The sequence below is a fragment of the Passer montanus genome, unplaced genomic scaffold (genome assembly GCF_014805655.1).
Source record: "Passer montanus isolate IOZ18808 unplaced genomic scaffold, ASM1480565v1 scaffold66, whole genome shotgun sequence".
In the NCBI taxonomy this organism is placed as follows: Eukaryota; Metazoa; Chordata; class Aves; order Passeriformes; family Passeridae; genus Passer; species Passer montanus.
In genome coordinates, this window is record NW_024371704.1 from 2,389,704 (window position 1) to 2,410,583 (window position 20,880).

The 20,880-nt window shown below is 41.3% G+C and overlaps 1 protein-coding gene across 2 annotated transcripts; it reads left to right on the forward strand.

The window, feature by feature from the left end:
* Positions 1-1,947: 1,947 nt before the first annotated feature.
* Positions 1,948-20,154, forward strand: MYL1 (myosin light chain 1). Of its 2 annotated transcripts, none has more exons than XM_039728820.1 (7): positions 1,948-2,228; positions 12,860-12,887; positions 16,006-16,149; positions 17,769-17,942; positions 18,461-18,538; positions 18,970-19,022; positions 19,834-20,154. In XM_039728820.1, exons 1-6 carry the CDS (start codon positions 2,109-2,111, stop codon positions 18,996-18,998), a joined length of 573 nt encoding a protein of 190 aa, XP_039584754.1. In that variant the 5' UTR covers positions 1,948-2,108; the 3' UTR covers positions 18,999-19,022; positions 19,834-20,154. The 2 variants fall into 2 exon arrangements, with proteins under 2 accessions (XP_039584754.1, XP_039584755.1); XM_039728821.1 differs by lacking the exons at positions 1,948-2,228; positions 12,860-12,887 and adding exons at positions 11,686-11,824; positions 12,582-12,606.
* Positions 20,155-20,880: the final 726 nt, after the last annotated feature.

Sequence of the window (20,880 nt, forward strand, 5' to 3'; positions counted from 1 at the left end):
AATTGTGCAAAAAACCCACTAAGCTTGTTCTTCATTCTTTAAATCCTTTCTTCCTTTAAAATATATATTTGGTGGTGGCTTTTGGGCTTTTTTTATTACAAATCACAGGTGATCATAGAAATTATTCGATCATCACCAATTCTTTCTTGCAATGAAAGTTCTCACAGGTGCAGTGATGCATAAAAGTTGGTTTAGACTATTTCCATCCAGGCTACATCTCCAGGATTCATTCTACTGATGGACTCACTGAAGTTTGGTTTGTGCAATGTAAAACATCAGAATCACTAGAGATGCCCTCATCAGTCCCCTGCCCACAGGCTCCTGCTGATCAGCAGCAGTGCAGAGTCCATGCTAACACTTTCCCAGACAGTTTAGCAGAGCAGGAATCCCTCCATAAAGCATCTTGGAGGCAGCCAGCAGAGCTTATACATCACAGGCTTCAAGGCAGAGAAATGAACTTTCTAAAGCAGAGACTGAGACAAGACTTCAAATTATATCCATCAGTACAGGTCTACTGATTCAAGAGGGATGACTCCACTTCCAACAAGTCCCTTGCTCAAAGTCATGGGCTATAGCAAAGAAGAGATCTGAGCATGATCCTACATGAAAGTACATCTTTAGCTTCTCTCCATTCCTCCTCTTGGTATACGTATTTTTGGTAAGTTTACCTAGGAAGGTAAACTTACCAAAAAAACCACGTTAATTGATAATGCAAGTGCTTGGATATTCTGCCAGATTTTGGATGTCTAGGCCTTCAAGCTTTTAACTTAAGTACAAAACATTCTACCTATTGTTCATGAGACAGGACTCATCAAAAGCCTTGCACTTCAGGAGTCTGGAGAGTAAATAGGAGAGGGATTGCTAGACAAAGGAGGAACAATCAGCAGTCCAGGATTTTTCTGTGGAAAATCTCAATCATATGGACTGAGGGAAATCATCAAGTTTGAAGAGTTAGAAGCTGTTTTGCTGCCATGGAAAAAGTCTAGTGAAAGCACAAAAGCCACCTTCTCCTGAAAGCTTTGTCTCTTAGAGAGCATGGAGAGCAGGGGCATCCATCAGGAGACTGAGGGGTAGAAAGATAAACAAGGGACACAGGATGGCAGGTGAAGCAGGTGAAAACAGAAGTGCCTCCATTGCCTGATGGCTAGTTTACAAAAATAAATACATTACAAAGGGAAACCTTTCAGTGTGGGAAGATAACATCCACCTGATCTCTGTTCCATTAGGGCACAGCTTAACCCTAGGAGAGGAAAAAGATCAAAGAAAAAGATTAAAGGAAGCAGTTTTCAGTTTTAAACTCAGTCTTAATGTGATGGAAAGGAAAAGTAAGAACAGCTGAAAGACACCCAGGGTCAGGTCAGGGAGAGATGCCTTGGCTGAAGGTACTGCGGTGTTTTCTGTATTTGTCTGCTTTATTTTTAAACACCCAGAGCCTTTGCTTGAGCAACACTTCCTTGAACAAAAAGGAAGCAGAGGAGGAGAGAAGGGCTGTAAAGAGAGAGGCTAATGGGGTTGGAAAAATATGATCTCCTCAGCCATGAAAGTCAAAATTGCTGTTTGAAACTGAATCCTCCTGGAGTACTACACAGGCATGGGGGAAAAGGGGAAGGGAGGGAAGGAAAGAAAGATTTATTACTTAAGCAGAACTAAAATTCCGATGAGAAAAAAGACCGTTCGATCCATATCCAAATTTCAAATCAACAGCAGGTCTGAAACTGGGCTTGTTATATTTCCCTCTCCTTTGCATGCATAAAAAAGACAGGGAGGTGGACTGTGTTTTAAAGGGGAAAAAAGTCCCTTGATCTCATGAAGCCCTGAACTCTTATATTCCATTTATAGCTCTAGCTAGAATGACATCCCCCTTGATTATCAGGCCGTCCAATCCAGCTGCATGTGTCAGGACTGTATGAGGCACTAAGTGAAATATATATATGCCCTTACAGGGTTTAGCACATCGGGTCCACCTCCAGGGTACAGGCTGTAGCTCATTCTGACCACTGCTCCTCTCCCAGGAATCACTTGTTAAGTGGTTTTTTGTTTGTTTGGTTGGGGTTTTTTTAAAACTTTTTTTTTAGGGCACTTTTACTTTCCAGTTTCAGCAACACAAAATGGCACCAAAGAAGGACGTAAAGAAACCAGCGGCGGCCGCGGCACCAGCGCCTGCACCAGCACCAGCACCTGCACCAGCCAAGCCCAAAGAACCCGCCATCGACCTCAAGAGCATCAAGGTAAAGGGGACAGCGTGGGCTGAGGGAGCCCGAGGGGACAGGGAGCAGAGTCCTGCCTGAGAGCTGCGCTGAAGCCTGGCGTGAGCTTGGTTCCGGTTTGGGGACTGCAGGGAAATGAATGAGTAACCTCAGCCCACGGATTTGCTGAGCTGCCTGAGCTTTTGATTGTTTTAGTAGCTGTAGGGTGTAAGGCATGTTGCATGATTTAACAAAGGAGTGAAGCCTGGAGGTGTTAAAAATATGTTGGAGTGTGGACCTCAGAACTTTTTACTCAATTGGTACCAGTCTCACCTGTTTGGTAAAGATAAATTTAAAATGAACACACAACAAAAAACCCCAGAAATACCCTAAAGTAGGTACATGAGGACAGGAATGGGGTTACTGAAACATTAAACAGAATGTTTTCCCACAGCACTGTACAAAACCCCATCTTTTATAGTTTTAAATTCTTTTCCAAATTTTTGAACCACTTGATGACCCTTTGGTCATGTGCTTTGAGATCAATATGAGTTATCTTTAAAAGAAACAAAACAAAAACAGTTTAAAACAGAGAGATTTGGTAGTTTTGCCTATTTTCTTTTCATTTGCACTGCACAACAAACATTGGTGAGACCACGAGCAAGAAAGCCATGGATAGAAGCATTTCAAGTGATTTCCTCTCATTCTTACATGTTTGCTGAGAATTTATAATTTGCTGCAAATTGAAAGCAGCAAAGAGAAGGAGTCTTTTGGAGGTTTCCCTCTACTGCACTGTCATTTGTTCTCATAATGTCTTTAGATTTTGCATGTCAACCAACAGCACTAACTGTTGCCCTGACCCTTTGAAGAAAAATTCTCCATTTTGGGAGATTCTTTACTTAGGACAGAGGAGAGGGAGGTTAAGCAGTTAAGAGATGAAGAGACAGACTAGTTTCTCTGAGTAGGACTATAAATAGTTATTCTGTACCTACCTGGCAAGCTGATTGGTCCCAGGACCAATTTGCTAAATTCTACATAAAGAATCATGCCTATTATGGGTAAAAGAAGGACAAAGACTACTAATAGGACCTATATATGATGAATTGTATTTCAGATATGTGAACACATAGAGTCCTGAGATGTTAAGCCATTTAGTGAAACTTCTCCAAGTTTACTTAATTTTCCCAATCTATACTCAGTATTTTTCTAAGAAAGTATGTATCTTCTCATAAGATTGAAGCTGAAACCATTGAGAAGAGGAAAAAAAAAAGACATTTTTAAATACTTAGAATTTTGAAGAGTACATGAAAAAGCCACTAGTTTTGAGCATGCTGCCTGAAAATTAGATTAGGCCTCACATTGCACTAGATGATGGGGAACCAAGCTAGATTTCCTGCTAAACAACTTAATATAATTTGATAGCTTTCTAGTCCAGTAATCAGGAGAAAATAGAATTTTGAACTCCACTGAACATAGCTAATCTATCTTTACACAAATAATAATATATTATCAGCTAAAAAATGTCAAATTGCACTGCGAGGCATCTTTGCTGTTCACTCCTTTACCCAAAGGAAATAGCAGCAAGAAATATACACTGGTAGAACAGAGAACTCTCCAGGCTTTGTCATAATCAGACTGATAAAAAAAATACAATTTAGGGAAACTTTATTTTGAAAGATACCAGACAAAATATTTTATTCCAGGGTCCCAAACAGCCATCATGGGTTGTTACCCCTTTTCCTATTTTTAGAGTTCAGGCAGTGAAGGCAAACAAATTCAGGTTACAAGTCATTTGTCTAAGATATGTGGCAGAGTCAGGAATCAGTTTTCTGAGTCTTAGCCCAGTCCCTCAATTATTTCTCAGTCCTTCCATTCAATCACCAAAGTCTCAGCATGAGCACCATTTCCAGCAAAACTTTGGAGGCAGGGAGTACTGAAAAACTAAGGTTTTGTCTGGGACTCAGTAAATAATCCTGACCCAGGGCTCTTTGCAGTGATTTACGAGACATGGAGACATTACATCACTTAAAACAAGGGGATCCAGTGGGCTGTGCTTCACTCCTCAGTGAATTAGCAGCCATGCCAGAGCTTGCTGCTAAAGAGAGGTGACTGGGAATGTCAGGCTGCACTGCCACGATGATTTGGGGAGCCACACAGCAGCTAAACACACAGAAAGGCTTTGTTAGCTTTTATTCAAGCCCCTTGGTACAGCTGGGGTGGGTAAGGGGAGAGGTGCCCACCAGGGCTTACAGCAGCCACATAAACCACGTTTGGCTGTGCACTTCATTCTTAGTTGGCATTACTAGTCATAATAGCCTCCAAAACAAACATGGTGCTTTACAAACGTGAGTAGTGATTCTCTTGGTGGTACCTCCCCACCCAGATGCCCTTCTTGGCCCATCTGCAGGGAATCTGGTTTTCTGGACTTTTTGGAGTACACATTTTGCAACTTTGGCTCTTTTATTCCTCCTTCCTTAAGAGAACTCAAGCTGGGTTTGTCTATCACCATCAGAAGCTGTGATAAAGTTGTGACAGGTCATTCACTCTTTTCTGTTCTTTACTGATCTCTTGAAATTAACCAAATTAGAGCAACTATTTGGTGATTTGCTAGTGCCAACAGCAGCTAATATAAGATGTTCTATTTTTCAGCAACATCTATTGACTATAAAACTGAGTAACAGGAATACCCAACTGGCAGACTCCAATCTCTAAACTCAGCCCTTTTACAGCTCACCTTGGGCTACAGTATAACAACCATAGGAAGAGAGTAAAGGCAGGGATGAAGAATTTGCTTTTTAAGGGAAATGTGAAGACCTATTTCCCTCTGCTCAGGAAACAGCTTAAAAACTCAGTCTTTCCACAAGCCTTTCCGGACCAAATTTATATTTCCATTTTTCCTTATTACTAACATGTCTTGGATTTGTATAGGCACAAAAGTTAAATATTAAATAATAAATGAGAAGAGAACAGGGCAGTAGAAGCAGCTGAGAGCCATCACTAGGAACCAACCGTGATTAAAATCAAAATAACCATATAGATAATTTTTCTTAAGAGACCCTCAAGAATTCTGCAATTAAAACTGTGGCCCAGGACACTCCTAAAACCACAGCTTATGTGTTTATCAACTTTCTTCTCCCACACAAGCCTGAGTGAGAAGAAATGTTTAACTCATGAAAAGCACTATTGTGGGTCTATTTCTGCAACAACTGGGATGAAACATGAATGATGCAGATGTCTCATGCTTGGTTTTGCAACTAACACAGTGGGAAACTGATGAATTTCCCATTGCACAAATCTGTGTAACTTAGTTCCTATTACCAACAAGAAAAGCATGTTGGGATTCTGGTGGAAGTCTAAGGGTCCTTCCCAGCACATGTAGCCAGTCCTTGGACAGAGCCCAGGCTCCTAAAATCAACCAGGATGTTTTGGGATGCAAATGCTGAAGATGCTGAGGGCAGTGCTTCACAGGCATCCACTCTGCAGATGGTGGTCTGAATGTCTGGTGCCCTGTTCTGGTGTCACACTGGGTCTTTTACTTCAAGGATACAGCTCAGCATCTTCTCTTGAGTAGAGACAGAGATTGGCCAAGTGTCCACACTGGAAGTAAGGTGCAGGGGCACACAAGGCTTCCTATGCCTGCATTTTCAACACTGAAATCCCAGGACATCAATTACGCCATGCCCAACAACAGATCAGCCACCCAAATGTTTAGAAGACAAACAATTAAAGGCTACCAACTAGTAAAGACTTGCTAAAATCTTGTGTAACTGTGTGATGCATGATGATGATGCCTGTTGCATGAAAGCAAGCCTGTGATTGTTTTTAACTGCAGAGCTGTTAAGGCAGTAAAAAGTGTTTCTCCAAACATCCTTATTTCTTGTTACATTCACTACTTAAGTAGGTCACCTCTGAAGAGATATTGCTTTGGATATAACCAGAGACAGAGAAACTCACTAAAATGCACTGACAGAAAGCTCCTGGGCTAGAGGGCAAGCAGCACTGCAAATGTCAGCTGAAGCACTTGGAGAGCTGCTGTGCTGCAGACAAACTCTACATGAAGCCATGGAGTGAGAGCAGGAATGTCAACAGTGGCTTTGCTTTTAGCAAATAGCAGCTTTTTATTTGAAACTATTGGCTCAGGTCTTCAAATTGTGCCTGATCTTTCTCCAGCTATGACTCCAGAAGGATGCCCTAGGACAGGTGATCTGTTGGACAAGGTCACCAGTCCCAAGTGTCCTTACAGGTAGGAAGGGGACAAATGTCAATATGAATTTGGTCTTAAGAGATGTAAAGGTGCCATCTGATGCCATCCCCACCAGTTTCCTGCTACTGCTTTGAGCCAGCACCATCCAGGATCCAGCCCAGAACAGCCCCAGCCCCTGGCTCTGTGGACCTCACCACTGACACATCACAGCCCACGTTGCTGACAAACCCAGGAAAGGCAAGGCACAGTGTAAAGGTGTCCCAGGACAGGCCACTTGGACAAGGACTGCTGCACACCAAACATCCCCTGGGCACACTGTTGGAAACTACACACAAAGCCCACAGCTTAGGTTTGTTTACAAAGTTTTCAGAAGAACTTTGCCTTCCCAAACTGCTGCTAAGCAAGGAGCCCATCAAGTAGAGACTACCTGCATATATTAGTAGACACTTTTCCTTAATGTTGCTAACTGGAAAAATTGTTTGAAAAATAATGATTTTTTAAAAATTTAAACAAGATCCATTCTTAGTAATTCACAGCTTTAGCAGCATTTAAAAAAGAATACCTGTAGCCTTTGGATGCTCTGGTGAATGGCAGACTTGGGTAGAAATAGTAGAAAGCAAATTACACAAAATGTAACATTTTAAGAACTCACAGGGTAACTCCAAGCTTAACAGGAGTTATGTGACAGAGCCTTAGTCCCATCAAAACAACCCCACAATATTTCTAAAATACTGTTTTAAGCCCCTTCAGAGCACAGAGATGTTGTAAAAGATAGTAACAAGATACTTGAGTTAATCTTACATAAGGCAAGAAGAAGGTGACAAATTTAGCCAATGACAAGCAGAGAAAGAAGTTGTCTGTAAGGAGATCTGAAACAAGCAACCTGGAAATTTGCCCTTGTTTCACTAAGACTTTCTTACATCTTATACCCACTGCCAAGAAGCACTTTCAGCTGGCTGGTTTACCTCAGAGCACTTAAATGTCAAGTAGCAAGGGTTTAAATTACATTAATACTCTAACAGTGCCACTGGGAGGCACATTAAAACAAGAAATCCCTCCAAAAGCAGGGCTCCAGAGCCTCACATCTTCAGTATCCCCTTGATTATACACATTCCAGCACAAAAGCAATTAGAAATGGGACATGTTTACAAATGAGCACAGCTGAAGGCACATCCCCCCGTGAAGCTAAAGAAATGTGATCAAGAGTGCAGCAAGAGCACATATCACACCCAGACATTTCAGAAGGGCACATTAGTTAAACGTCAAGGCTCATCCAAAAGTTTCTGCACAGCTGCAAAGTAACTGTGACGTTTTAAAAAGCTATAAACTGGAAAGTTACACAAAATGCTTAGGAAAAAGGTCAAATTAATCTGCAGTCAAGTCATTTAAACTCAGAGATATTTCTGAAGTAGTCTTTCAAACCTCATAATGTCTCACACATGCAATTTTCTCTCCTGTATTAATGGGGGTTGTTTTTATTCTTTCTTCAATTGTGTTTCTAGGCAGCTCTGTTCTCAAAACAGACCTCAGTTTCTCAAGAGCTCTTCTTCTAATGTTTCTCTGCCTCATACAGCGGGAAGCTAAATCCATCAAGCTGTTAATTCTTACTTAATTGAGAAGCAGCCTCTCTAAGACCTGTGGCATTGATTGCACAAGTTATGGGACTGAGGTGAGGGATGGGAAAAAGAAAACCTGCTTTTCAGAGGGGTTTGGAAGCTGTGTAATCCTGCACTCAGTGATGTCTACTAGAAAAGGTGTGCTGCTGTATTAATCAAGGAGCAGACATTAATAGTGAGCAGGTATATAAACTACTGTAGGCACAATCCCATCTTAACGTCATTTAAAAAAAATTTAAAAACCCCTCCAGTTCTAAATAGAAGGCTAAATATACTATGAGTATCCTAGGAGAATCTCACATTTCCTTCTCTCTGATTTTCCAAGATATCAAATATGTCTTAGTCTCTTTTAAAGAGACAGTTTTCCTTTAAATAGCTGGTAATTCTCTAATAAACTCCTAAGATGATTCACCTCTTGTCATTCATCCAAAAGGTAATAAACAAATGGAGCAGCTTAATGTTTGAACTCCCAGCAGCACCTTCTCCCAAGGCTTTCCATCCTGTCCAGACCTTTCCTGAGTTACAGGGAGCACAAGGCAGCTGCCCCCCAGCACAGCTGTGCCCAGTTCCAGTGCCCACCAGCCTAAAGAGGTGAGCACAGCATCACACTGCAAAGCTTGGGGCCCTAAGGCACAGAAACCAGTGATTTGTGGGAAATCTGGAACTTTGATAATAATTTGGAAATTTTTCTGGATTGGGTCTTCATTTAGCTGGTGAAAAAGAGTTGCATGCAACCCATCAGCCCCACTCTTTAACTGGGACCTGGTCAGAATACCTCTGGCAAGAAATTACTAGAAAGTAGTCACAGACAATGCAAGGAACAAAATAGAATTAAAAAAACCAAACTCAAAAAACACACCACCTTTGGCACAGATACCCCTCTGGATAATAACTCTACCCATAAATAAGGGCTATATGAAGTTAGAGAAATTCAAGTCATTCTGGTCTTTCCTGTGTGTTGCAGTTGCTTGAACCTTTCATTCTTTTTGCCAGGGGTGGGGCATTCAGTTTTTGTTAAACTGAGCTCCCTAAAATATCAAAATCATCCCTAAAGCCTCAAGACTCAGTGTCCTCTGATAGTGCAGAGAACACTGCCAGGATCAGAACAAAGACCAGATCACTACAAAATATTTCTTTTTCCTTTCTGAATTTTCTGAAAGCTCCTTTTGGAATAGGAAATCTCTCCTTTAATTTCTTTAAGGAGTATTTGAAATATTTTTAATCTAGGCCATTTTGTAGCTGCCCTTACTGAAAGCAAGTACACTTTAACTCCCCCAACACCTATTGTCTTAGAGCAGGGTGATTCTTAATTTAACTGAATGCAACATGCCCATGCTAGAATATTCCTCCCCAGTAAAACTCTGTCTAGTGAGATTTTATTCAAGGATCAGTACTAAAAGGAAGGGCTGATATGGTGCACTAGTTTTTCCTCATCTGAACTCTGAGCCAAACTCCCATATGGACAAAAGACAATCATCTTATATGTAGGTCCTCTCAGCTGATAATATTCAATAGCCCATTTAAGCTAGATGACTCATCCAGGTATCTGGTTTTTTATTCCCAAGACAAATGCACTGCAATTATTTTCTGCTTGGCATCTTTTGGAATTAGTTTTGTTGTAGCCAAACATAGAACCTACATGTTCAAGAAAAGGAGTCTAAGTGTTCCCTAAAACAAAAACAAAAACAAAACAAAAAAAAAAAAACCAAAATCTTTGCAGTTGCATCTTTATTTTTTTTAATAGCTGTTTTCAGGGGAACATTTCCTAGTTTCCAGCACTGGAGAACAAGATGCTGAAGGCAGAAAGAAAATTCCACAAAAAGCAACATACTACATTGACCCAGACACCATTTCAGCTCTGCTAAAGTCTTTCAAGAGCTCCTCTATTAATGCATGGGGACTGATGGCCAAGATCTTGAGGAGTTTTCTCACTTGCCTGAATTCCAGCCCCAGCCAGTGTAAATCAGGAGCTCTGCACTGTGCTAAACCTATGTCAGCAAAGCCAGGGCAAAACCATCAGCTCCCTTTCTATGCAGCCACACCTGATTGTGGCTACACCATCATGAACACATCCCTGCAAAACATTTTTGTTATTACAAATAGCAAAAAACTACCAAACCCCAGCAACAAACCAACCAAAAGCAAAGAAGTGTCAGCAGAGCTTTTTTTCATACTCAGTATATTTCCAGATATTTCTAAAAAATTTCAAATCATTTGTCTGAACAGAGCATTTTCCAGCTAAAACGGAAAGCTCAAAAAATCTTTGCAGTTGCATCTTTATTTTTTTTAATAGGAGGTTAGTATCTCAAATCCACTTAATTTGATTGCTCAGAGTAGAAACACCAGAGAATAATCTGATTGAATTTGATTTTCTCATTCAGAATATTCAACATACTGGAAAGACACAATTGTAAAAGTTATGCTTCTCTTCAGGGTAACTAAGCAAGCTACAGGAGAAAGTTTTTCTCACTAATCACATTTCATCATTAAACAACCAGGAGCAGTAACTGCTTAGCAGAGGCAACCAACAGAAATTAAAAGGGGAATTTGAGTTCAGAACTGGGAGTCTGTTGTTGTCACACAACTATTCCCACCCTGGCTTCATGACACTCTTGATCTTGTTGAGGCAACAGGGAATGGAAGAAGCTTGGAGCAAAGTTTGCCAATCCTTTTACAGGTCATAACACCTGAGATACTTGAGCTGGTCATGGGGGATGCTTCATGGTGGGCCTTGGTCTTTGCTGCTAAAGAAGCTGCAGCCTCTACCTCCTGCTCCCTGTCTGTAGGCCAACCATGACCACCCTGCAACCCAAAAAGCAATACCATTCCCCACTGTGAACAGTCATTCTTCCAGTTCACAAAAGCTTTTGGGGTCCTTAGCTTCTATCACAGCTTCTCCTTTGCCTCAACCTCACAAACATCTGAGCAGCATTACATCACAGGGTTACACTTCTGTACACACCTGTGAGCTCTAAACCCAGCACCCTGGTGCCCTGCCTAACCCAAGCCCCAGAGGAAAAGTATCCTAGAGATCCCAGGCTCCTATGAATACAGATTTCCCATTGCCCTGCAGGGTACATCTACACATCAGCCATTAACTTAATATAGTTGGTTCCAAACTACACTGATAATTTTCCCTTTAAAATGTTGAAAATTTGGAAAATATGATCAGAGTGTGCAGAGGAAGAGCTTCACAGCAGGATTGTCAGCTTCTTTGTTGACAGATAACTTTTCTGCTCAGTGTCAACAACTGGAACCCCTTGAGCAGACAGGCAGCAGTACTACTCATCTAATGTTGGGCTCTGGATTATCCATGTAAGGGGTTGAGCAAAGCCCAGCAAAGATGTGAGGACCATTCAGCTGCATCTCACACATCCTGCAAGCCACGTGTGGAACCAGCCAGCTCCTCACCCTCACAGCTCCTGACTCCACAGCTTATCAGAGAAATAGAATCCTTCCCTATAAGGAAGTCTTGGTAGGTCTGGACAAGGAATATCTCCTCCTGATGGTATGGACCCAGAAAGTGCTGACATGAATCAAACTTATTGCTTGTCACTCCCTGCCCCTCTTCAGCCTCCTAAAAATAGCCATCATAAGATGTCTATCAAGACATGGAGCCTCCTGTCACTTTGCCCTAAGAAAGCTAAAGAACTCGCCAAGGGGAGGGACCTCTTCCTTCTGACACCTAATCCAGGCAATGCCGTCAGCACTACCGGATAAATAAGGGGAAGGAAGGCAAGGAAAGCAGGACCACTCTCAAGACCTCTCAGCTAATCCTTCCTGCCTGTCTGCTGCTCTGCATTTCCAACTCAACCATGGTGGGTGCACTGGAAAGCTCATAGTTAGCAGCCAGCCAGTGGAGCTTAGAGAAGTAAATAGGGCTTCCTGCCCATGTTAGGTCTTGGCGGGTGGGGGAAGACAGTCCAGGAGACAGTTTGGGTTTGCTTTAGGTTTTCCTGTTAAAACTTAAAGGTTTTCCAGTTAGCCTCCAGTTCTGAGGCAATAGTAGTGGTGCAGCTCCCACAGCTTCTGAGAGAAGGGTTACAATTTCCTAAGCTTTTTTTAATAAATGCAACCAGCTAAAGTGGTGAGGAAAAATCATATTTTGTATAAGCAAATATCATATATTAGTACTTTATGAAACAATGTACCATCAAAAACTAATTTAAGACATAAATTTTAAGGGAATAATTTAATTTCTGTGTTAATGAAAAAAAGCTGCTTGTTTAGAAATATTACTGCATATTGTATCACTAAAATGGATCTATGCTAAAACAGTAAATGGACCTGATGGTAATTAACTATGGGTTTTTTTAGTTAAGAGTCTTTCTATTTTTGTTGCTTCTTGCCACAGCTCGGTCTTTCCCTGGGATGTAGATTTTAAGGAAAACTTGAAGAATAGTCTTGCTGGTGCAGTTTTTGTAGGAAGTTGCTAGATTAGGCTGCTATGGCCTAACTACATTAGGGAAGACAGAAGTGAAAGCGCTCAGGTACTTCGTGCTATTTACTTTCTCTCAGTGCATTTTCAGCAGTACTAGTTCTCTTTTTTCTCTCTCTTTTTCTCCCCATCTGCAGTCCTTCTCTGCTGATGAAATCAATGGTAAGTGAAATCAAAGTTAAACTTTAACAAGGGGTAGGAGGGGGAACAAAATGGCAACCAAATGCTAAATATTCACTTTAATAGCCTTAACAGCTCTTTTGCTATCTGCATTACTTCTGCACATTTGACAGGCCACTTTTTTGCTCTTCTGGAAGATGACTCATGGATTGAGCTGGATGCTTTAGAAAACACACAGGTTCTCCCCCAGCCCCCCTTCCTAAGCTATTTTTTGTGATTGATTTCCTTCCAACAGATCGAGTTCTCCAAGGAGCAACAGGATGGTAAGTTACAAGAGAGCTGATGCGTTTTACATGTGTGTGCGTTCAAAAAGAGCTGAGGGCTCAGACATTAACTTTTATAAAACAATGAGCTAAGACTTCATCTGATATAAATCACCACACTCTTGACTTCAGAGCAGTGATGACTTATGCTGAACAAGAAGGTGGCTGTAGATCTACATGTAATTTATCTGGATGTTTGTTTCCATGCTGTCTGAACTGAGAAGCTTATACCGTGGTACAAAGAGGAAACACATTGTCTCTACTTACTGAACATTCTATTCTTCACATGTGCTCCTGTTCTGGCTCTTCACAAGGATGCTGAAAATAAGTCTTGAACTTGACAGTCCCAGGGGAAATAGGCAGAAGGAGGACAACAGAAGGAGGAAGTGGGCTGAAAATTTAACTTGGCTGCAGTGACTTTGTAATCTCACATGAACAGAAGATGCAAGAGTTCTGTATGTCACTTTTGCCAGGAGGTGTTCTAGAAGGGGAGGAACAAAGGCTGTTTTACTGTAAAAATATTCTTTAATCGTGGAAATAGTTAGCAAATAAGCGACTTGTGTAAACTGCTGCTTACACAATGGCGTGGATATGCTGCGATTCTTCAGCATCTTGCTGTATTCTTTGATTCACAAGTAACTTGTAGCTTCCAAATTTTTTGTTTCAATCTTCTAGAAAGAGATAAAAAATCTGACATGAACAATAGTTCTCACTGAAGATCTGGAAATCTAATTTTAAGTGTTTCAAATAGGCTAAGAGATGCATTTGGGCTATATTAAGTAATATTTAAAAATGTCAAAAACCATGAGCACATACATTAGACTGAAGAAAGTGTTTAGAAGGTGAGATAAAAGGATTCCCTAGAAATTCAGAGGGAGTGGAATAGCTAGAAGCAGGTCTTGAGAGAGCCCTAAACTTTGTGAAGATGAGCCTGCCTTGGTTACTCCATCAAAACAATAAGGAGAGGCACGGCACAGCAAGTGAGACTGGTAACAATTCTCTTCTTGCAGTCCAAACTCTCTTGGTCACAGAAGAAGTCATTTGGACTTTTCCTTACTTCTTGATTCTGAAAATTTTACAAATGGTTTGGGTGGGTTTATGGGAAAATGGCCTCAATTCAAAGCTGCTGGCAATATTTTGAAAGCAAAATATTTCTTTCAGCTTCCCCGTGCATTTCAGATCATCCAGCTGCTGTAACTTTACAATGGCTGAATCAATGAGCAGAGCAAATAGAAACTACTTGAGAGAGGGAGAATTTCCCAGGAGCAGATATGCCCACCCTCAGTAATTATTTCTATCTGCACAGGCTGATGCACCAGCAGGTGGGTAGTACCATCCTCAGACAGACTTTGAACATGCTTGCTCCAGTAGAGGTATAAACTAGGATTGGCCCTTAAAAAAAAAATTAAAAACACACAGCAAAGATATATTGCAGTGAAATGCATGCCTGAAAGACAAAAATCAATCAGTCCTTTTCTCCAAGCTGGGGAGCTGTGTTCAGAACCCAGTGAACATAAAACTTGATGGGATTTACAAAATGGAGAAACTCTCCTGTTGGTTTTGCTATTAGCACACAGGCATTGTTTTATACCTTGCTGCAGCTAATGTCATTGATTTAGCAGATGAAAGATCAGATCATATGGCATAAATCACTCCAGCTCCACCCATCTCAGCTGCTGGAGCTGATATCAGGAAGCTCTGCACTGGTCCAGAAGGCCATAATTTCATACCCTGCAATAAAAGCTGGAAGAAAAGAGAGGTAGCAGCAAAGGGTTATAGGTGTCTCACATGAGACAGTAAGAGGATTAGTTTCAGATGTATTAGATTACAGCCTTGCAGGCTGACACTGTGTATCAGCACTTTTACTGGGTGCCAGCAATAACTCCAAGGTGGTACAAAGAAGACTAAAGCAAATACATTAATACCTGTGCATCATGTCCCCAGCAGAAGATGAATGAAAACATGATCCGAAACGTGGCTTCTTACTCCTAAACCTGCCCCAAAGCAGAATGAACATTACCCAGGCTGTGGATCACAGAGCCTGTGTGGCTGCTGGATGAGAGTCATGGCCAAGGAAAAGACATTTTACTTGATTTACTTGGAGCTAAAGCACAACATCATCAGACACTGCAGTGCAGAAGAGATCAACAGCCCAAACCAAGATGCTTGTGGCATATGGGGTTCAAGGATAGCTTTTTAGCCACACTGTTGACCTTTGTCCCCTCCTCTTTTCTTAAAGCCATACTTCTTTATTCAAATTCTCTCAAAAGCCAAAAAATAGAGTAATATGATTGACATGGGACTTCACAACAGAAGATGAAGGCTGGTAATGCAATGAAGGCAACTATCTCTGCTGATTTTTGTAGGAGAAATGCTTGTACCTGAAGGCCTTGTCCAACAAGGGGAAACAAGTGAACACTGATCACTTGGCAGTACTGAAAGAAGTGAAGTTACAAGGTGAACACACTGGAAATGCACAGGAAAAAGCGCCACATGAGTACTTCCACTGGAAAAGTGGAATATTCATGCACCTGTAAGAAGCAGGGATAAACTACAAAGAATAGAAAATAAAAGGGAACAAACATGTTTGGACATTCCATTGTAAGGCAATTTTAAGGGAAAACAACAGTAAAAACATTTGAAATCCACCTTCAAGTTTCCTATTAGCACTGTGTAGTTGAGGTGCTGGGATTGCAGGCAGAACCCACTGGAGCAGGCAAAGGTTTTGCACTGCTAGGCACTTGACAGTCCCAGTTCTCTGGAGAGATAAGGTAAAGTGGATAACATTTTTACCATCTGCTGCTACATCATGTGAAGGAACACGTTCTTGAATGACAGTGTTGGTAGAGAACTTATCTTTCCCAGTCCTTGAAATAACTACAGGGTCAATCAAAAAGCTATTGATGGCTATTAGAGCCAGGAAAGACGTGAATGGTAGATATAAAAGTTTAAAAATAGTGAAACCAAAATGTCAGAGGGGAGGAGTTTTTCTTGGGACTATGGGCCAAAGATTCCCCTGGCTAACTCCCTGGAGTCAGTGGAACAGTGCCAGGAGACAGCAGGATCACATCTTTGTCCCTAGGGAGCTGCCTGGCTCAATGTTGCTCTTCTCTTGCAGACTTCAAGGAGGCCTTCCTCCTCTTTGACAGGACTGGTGATGCCAAGATCACCCTCAGCCAGGTTGGCGATATCATCCGGGCACTGGGGCAGAACCCAACAAATGCAGAGGTCAACAAAATTCTGGGAAACCCCAGCAAAGAGGGTAAGTGCCCTACAGTCTTTTGGGCTGCTCCTGAGATGGGGGAACAGCAATCAGGCTACACCAAGAGTCACAGCAGGAGAGGGGGGAGCTTTTGCTCTGATGGGGAGCAAGGGGGACTATGCAACACTACATGGCATTTCACTCATTCCTTTGGAAGAGAATGATGCTGATGGGGAATAGAGGAAAACCTTCTGCTTAAAACACGGAGAATTCTCTGTAGGGACTGTTTTGGTCTCAACTCAGTGTAGGTATAGCACACACCCATTGCTGCTTACAGTCCCTTAGGGCTCCAGCCTTGGCTTGGAGAGCTGTGGGTCCATTTCTAACCACTGATCCTCAGCTCTTCAGGTCCTTCCACTGCAAGGACTTCTGCATAAGCCAAGACATGCTCTGGGACTGGAACCCCACCTGTATATTTCAGCTGTCTGGAATGGTCTTCCCAAAGCTCCTACAAACCTGGGCACACTGAAGCACACATTGGTCATTTATTACTGAGGCCATTATTTATTTCTTTTTCCTCCCTTTTGGAGAGAAAAAGAAAGGATAAATACTATAATCCCTACTATACAAGCAGGTGATCCCTGATTTCAGTCATGCAGAACCATATTAAGACAGGCTGAATTATATTCACATCCCCTGGCCTGGAAAAGACAATTCAGAGGAACATTTCAGAAAGCTTTGGTAACAACAGGAAGCATTGAGGACTAACACAGAGATTAAATCATACCAAAACTTTCAGTGATTCCAGCAATAACTGACAATGATTTTGATATAGCTGCATAGTAAAATAGGTATTGTAACAACCATGTAATGAAAAATATCTGCTCATCTATTTCCATCTATTATATTTTGTTGCTGCCCAGATGAAGGCTGGCAATGGAAAGATCCAGCAGGGAGGAAGAAAGAATAAAAAAAAATATTTTATTTAACAGCCTTGCTCACAACAAACAAAATAAAACCCAAAACAAACCAAAATGAGAAACACTTGGGGAAATTCTCACTGAGGACTACAATTTTTGGCTCATAGAGGAAAGGGGTTAGATGGACTAAGCTCGGGAGGTCTTAAACATCCATTGTAGACATGCCCAAATTTATGACTGACAACCCAAAACAATGTACTTTCCTAGTTTTACTTAGTTTATTCTTTTGCTAATAGGCTCTGCCACCACATCAAAGAGACCCTGAGGAGGTCAGTAACATGCGAGCAACCTCAGCATCTTGTCTAAGTCACCTCATCCCACTCTGGTTACATTTTCCCCACTGCTAGGGCTCAAGGTTTTTGTTTGACTGTATTCTGTAGTTCCTTCACTCCCCAAATCTTTTCAAAGATTAACTCATATAGCAAATTTCATTTTTGAAAGAAAAATATAGCATACACACAAGCATACAAAGCTTTGTGAGAAGGATCCTGGATGTGAAAATCAGATGTATGTGAGAACTAATTCATAGGATAAGAGAATCCAGATTCTGCAAAGGAACTGTCAACTTTGGAGGCAAAGACTAGAGTAAAGGCTACAAAGAGCTGTGAAAAGGAGAGCTCTCCCACATTTGAGGGTAAATATGACCAAGGAATACCCATACAAATAACTAGCATGTAACAACTGGTGTTTTTTCCCCAGAGATGAATGCCAAGAAGATTACTTTTGAAGAGTTCCTGCCCATGCTGCAAGCAGCTGCCAACAACAAGGAACAGGGCACCTTTGAAGACTTCGTTGAAGGTCTGCGTGTCTTTGACAAGGAAGGCAACGGCACAGTCATGGGCGCTGAGCTCCGCCATGTGCTGGCTACTCTGGGTAAGGGATCGTCCTCTCTGCAAGCAATCCCAAAGGGCTGCTCTTGGGAGGCATGAGAGAGGCAGGAAAGGTAGCTCAAACTGTTTGGAAAGGTAGGAGGCTACCAAGTCAGACAAGACTTTGGGTTTCCTAACTGAACCCACAAAGAAAGCAAACGGAGCTTTGGGGTTCCTACTAAAGACCAAAAGAACAGGCTAGGCTTATGACATCTAAATTCAGACAAGATTATTAAGAGTGATTGTTATTTGATGAATAGAGAGAAAAGTCTACACATCTCAGTGACATAACACAAATGGGCAAAAGTAGAGGATTTGCTGTATAGAAATTTCTTTACTCTCTAGGAATAACTAGAATCCCTAGGCATATATGTCTCTGTCTTCTAAAGAAAGTTAAAATTCACTAAACTCATGTCATATATAGGTGTTTTTTGTCAAAAAATAAGGAAAGGCTTTGGAAAAGCTGTAGGTTTCAGCCTCAGTTCTGTGTGGAAGAATGAAACAAGTTCTCTCCACTCTCAGGTGAGAAGATGACAGAAGAAGAAGTAGACGAGCTCATGAAAGGTCAGGAGGACTCAAACGGCTGCATCAACTATGAGGGTAGGTGCAAGAGTTCAACATCCATCCTACATTTCTCCTTTCTCTTACAGTTTCATTACATTCTCAGGCAAATCAGACAAAGCTCCAGCTGAGTTAGGTCAAAGGCCTTGTGTGTGAAAACAACCATGGCAAAATGCTCATCCTGCAGTCACACCATGCAAAAGACCCCACACAGCCTCAGCAGAGGAGGCTCTTTTGGTCAACACCAAATCTCTGGACTCTGACTTTCTGTAGAGCAGCTGCAGATTGTATCCAATAGCTACTGTTTTATCACACTTAAGCAAGAAGAGAGTTTGATTTGTACAACATTAAACACAACCAGACACATATTTTTAATGCTATCAGCTCATGAAGAGCTGTTAATTTTAGAGTTATTTCCCAAGGTAACATTTGCTGCTCCTTCTAACTAGCATATCTGTATTTTTCCACAGCATTTGTAAAGCACATCCTGTCAGTCTAAGAGGAATTCTCCAGGTACCAAATGGTATGTTCTTCTCATTTGTACACTTAACTTAATCTGCTTGCTAGCCATAAAGCTTCTATAGACCCATGGCAATGGAGGCTACAAACCATGACACCAACATCTCCCCAACAATATGAAAAAAATAAAATGAGACTGGTGTCCAAAAGCAAAGATAGCAAGAGTGCAGGTTCCTTGCTCTTGTTCACAGCCCTGTAACTCATCAGTGTTTAGTAGATTTTTCAAACACAATGCAAATTTATAACCTGAGACATTTATCCTACAAGTACAATTGAGATTGTTTTTAAATTGAAAACAAAGCAACACCTTCCAATAATTTGTAGGTTTATGTTAAGACAGTGGCCTGAATACTCACATAAGCTACTGAGAACAAAATAATCTTCAAGCAAAATAATCATCTGAAGAATAATATTGTCACAGAAGAATACTGATCAATAGCCAAAAGAGGGCTTCAAAAGTACAAATTTTTAGAAGTGCTAAAATTATTTAGCACTTCTCCTACAAGTAGGGGAAAATAAAAACAACAACCACTCCCTGTCCCCTAGCCTTTATAAGCTACTATTTTGTCCAGACAATGGAGAAAAAAACCCCAAAAAATCACAAAAAACAAACCTCAAAACAGCAGCTGTCTTTAAAATGCAAATAAACTTTTGTGGGCTTATGTGAACTGTCAGTTATTCTATTCAAGGAAATACACATTCCCAACTGTATGAAACAAACACTCAAAAGAGAAATCAAGGGCTCAGTTTGTCATTTTGCAATTGTTTCTTCAGCCAACATTAACTTCAAATACAACTCTCCCATTCCTTCCCAGAACAAGCCAAAATTAGAAAGACCAGATGGCACTCAAGATTTGCCTGAAATTCTTGCTCAGTCTGTCACCATCAACATGGAAACTGCATAGAACTGGATGATATGACTCCAACCCCACCATTTTTTTACCAGCACATCCATGGATATCACCTTTGGTCACTACACTTTCATTGAAAAAACTCAAGCTGTTACTGAAGCAAACTACATGGAACAAACTCTACCATCCAGGGTCCATCCATCCCAAACATCTCTTTCCATGTTATTTGCATTGAAACAATGTAATTTATTGGGAAAATAAAACATCCATAAATCCTTGTGGTCACTTTGAGGCTATGAAGTCCTTTTTTCCCCATCTGTTCAAACCCATTCAAAACAGCATTCAGCAGTTAATTCGCTTTCCTTGTACGTTGGATACCACAAAATAAAGTTTTATAAAAAATATAAATATGCATATTTCCAGTAGGTCACTTCCCTTGATCTTAATGAAAAACTCTTTCTTTGGGGTCTGGGAGGAGGAGTAATTAATTAGGGCACTATCACCAGCATCAGCATTTACAATATTTTTGGGAAAAGAAGACCTGGTATCTGTTATCGGAACAGCTCCAAAGGTGGCAAGATCCAAAATCAGGCAGAGGACTGTGCAGGGCCACTTTTCCCAGCAAAATGTCCTCTGTACTGCTCCAACAGCAGGTGAAGAGCACTCTTAGGAAAGAATCCTACCTGCTGCCTTTAGGGACAGCCAGAAAGAGCAATCAGAAGTTAGAGCCATCCTGAAATGCTCTGTAACTGGGAATAGGCCCAGCACCAGGCAAGAAGAGGCCAACAGCAGTGGGAATAGCCATTGCTCAGGGAAGTATTGTTACATCCCTGCCTTTAAATGTTGCTCCTCTCTCTTCCTTAAGTGTTCATGAGCCTGCCTTAATCCCCATCTGGGTCTCAGCCTGTTCTATTAAAACCCTACCTTGCCTTATTGAGTTGCTATGCACGAAATGGCCATAATTCAAGGGCCAACAGGTGCAGTGGGGGTGGCTGGCACCAGAATAAACCA

Coding starts and splice junctions, on each gene's coding strand:
- MYL1 (XM_039728820.1), top strand. CDS start 2,109: ATGGCACCAAAGAAGGACGTAAAGAAACCAGCGGCGGCCGCGGCACCA. Junction 2,229..12,859: donor TCGACCTCAAGAGCATCAAG/GTAAAGGGGACA, acceptor TCCTTCCAACAG/ATCGAGTTCTCCAAGGAGCA. Junction 18,539..18,969: donor CGGCTGCATCAACTATGAGG/GTAGGTGCAAGA, acceptor ATTTTTCCACAG/CATTTGTAAAGCACATCCTG.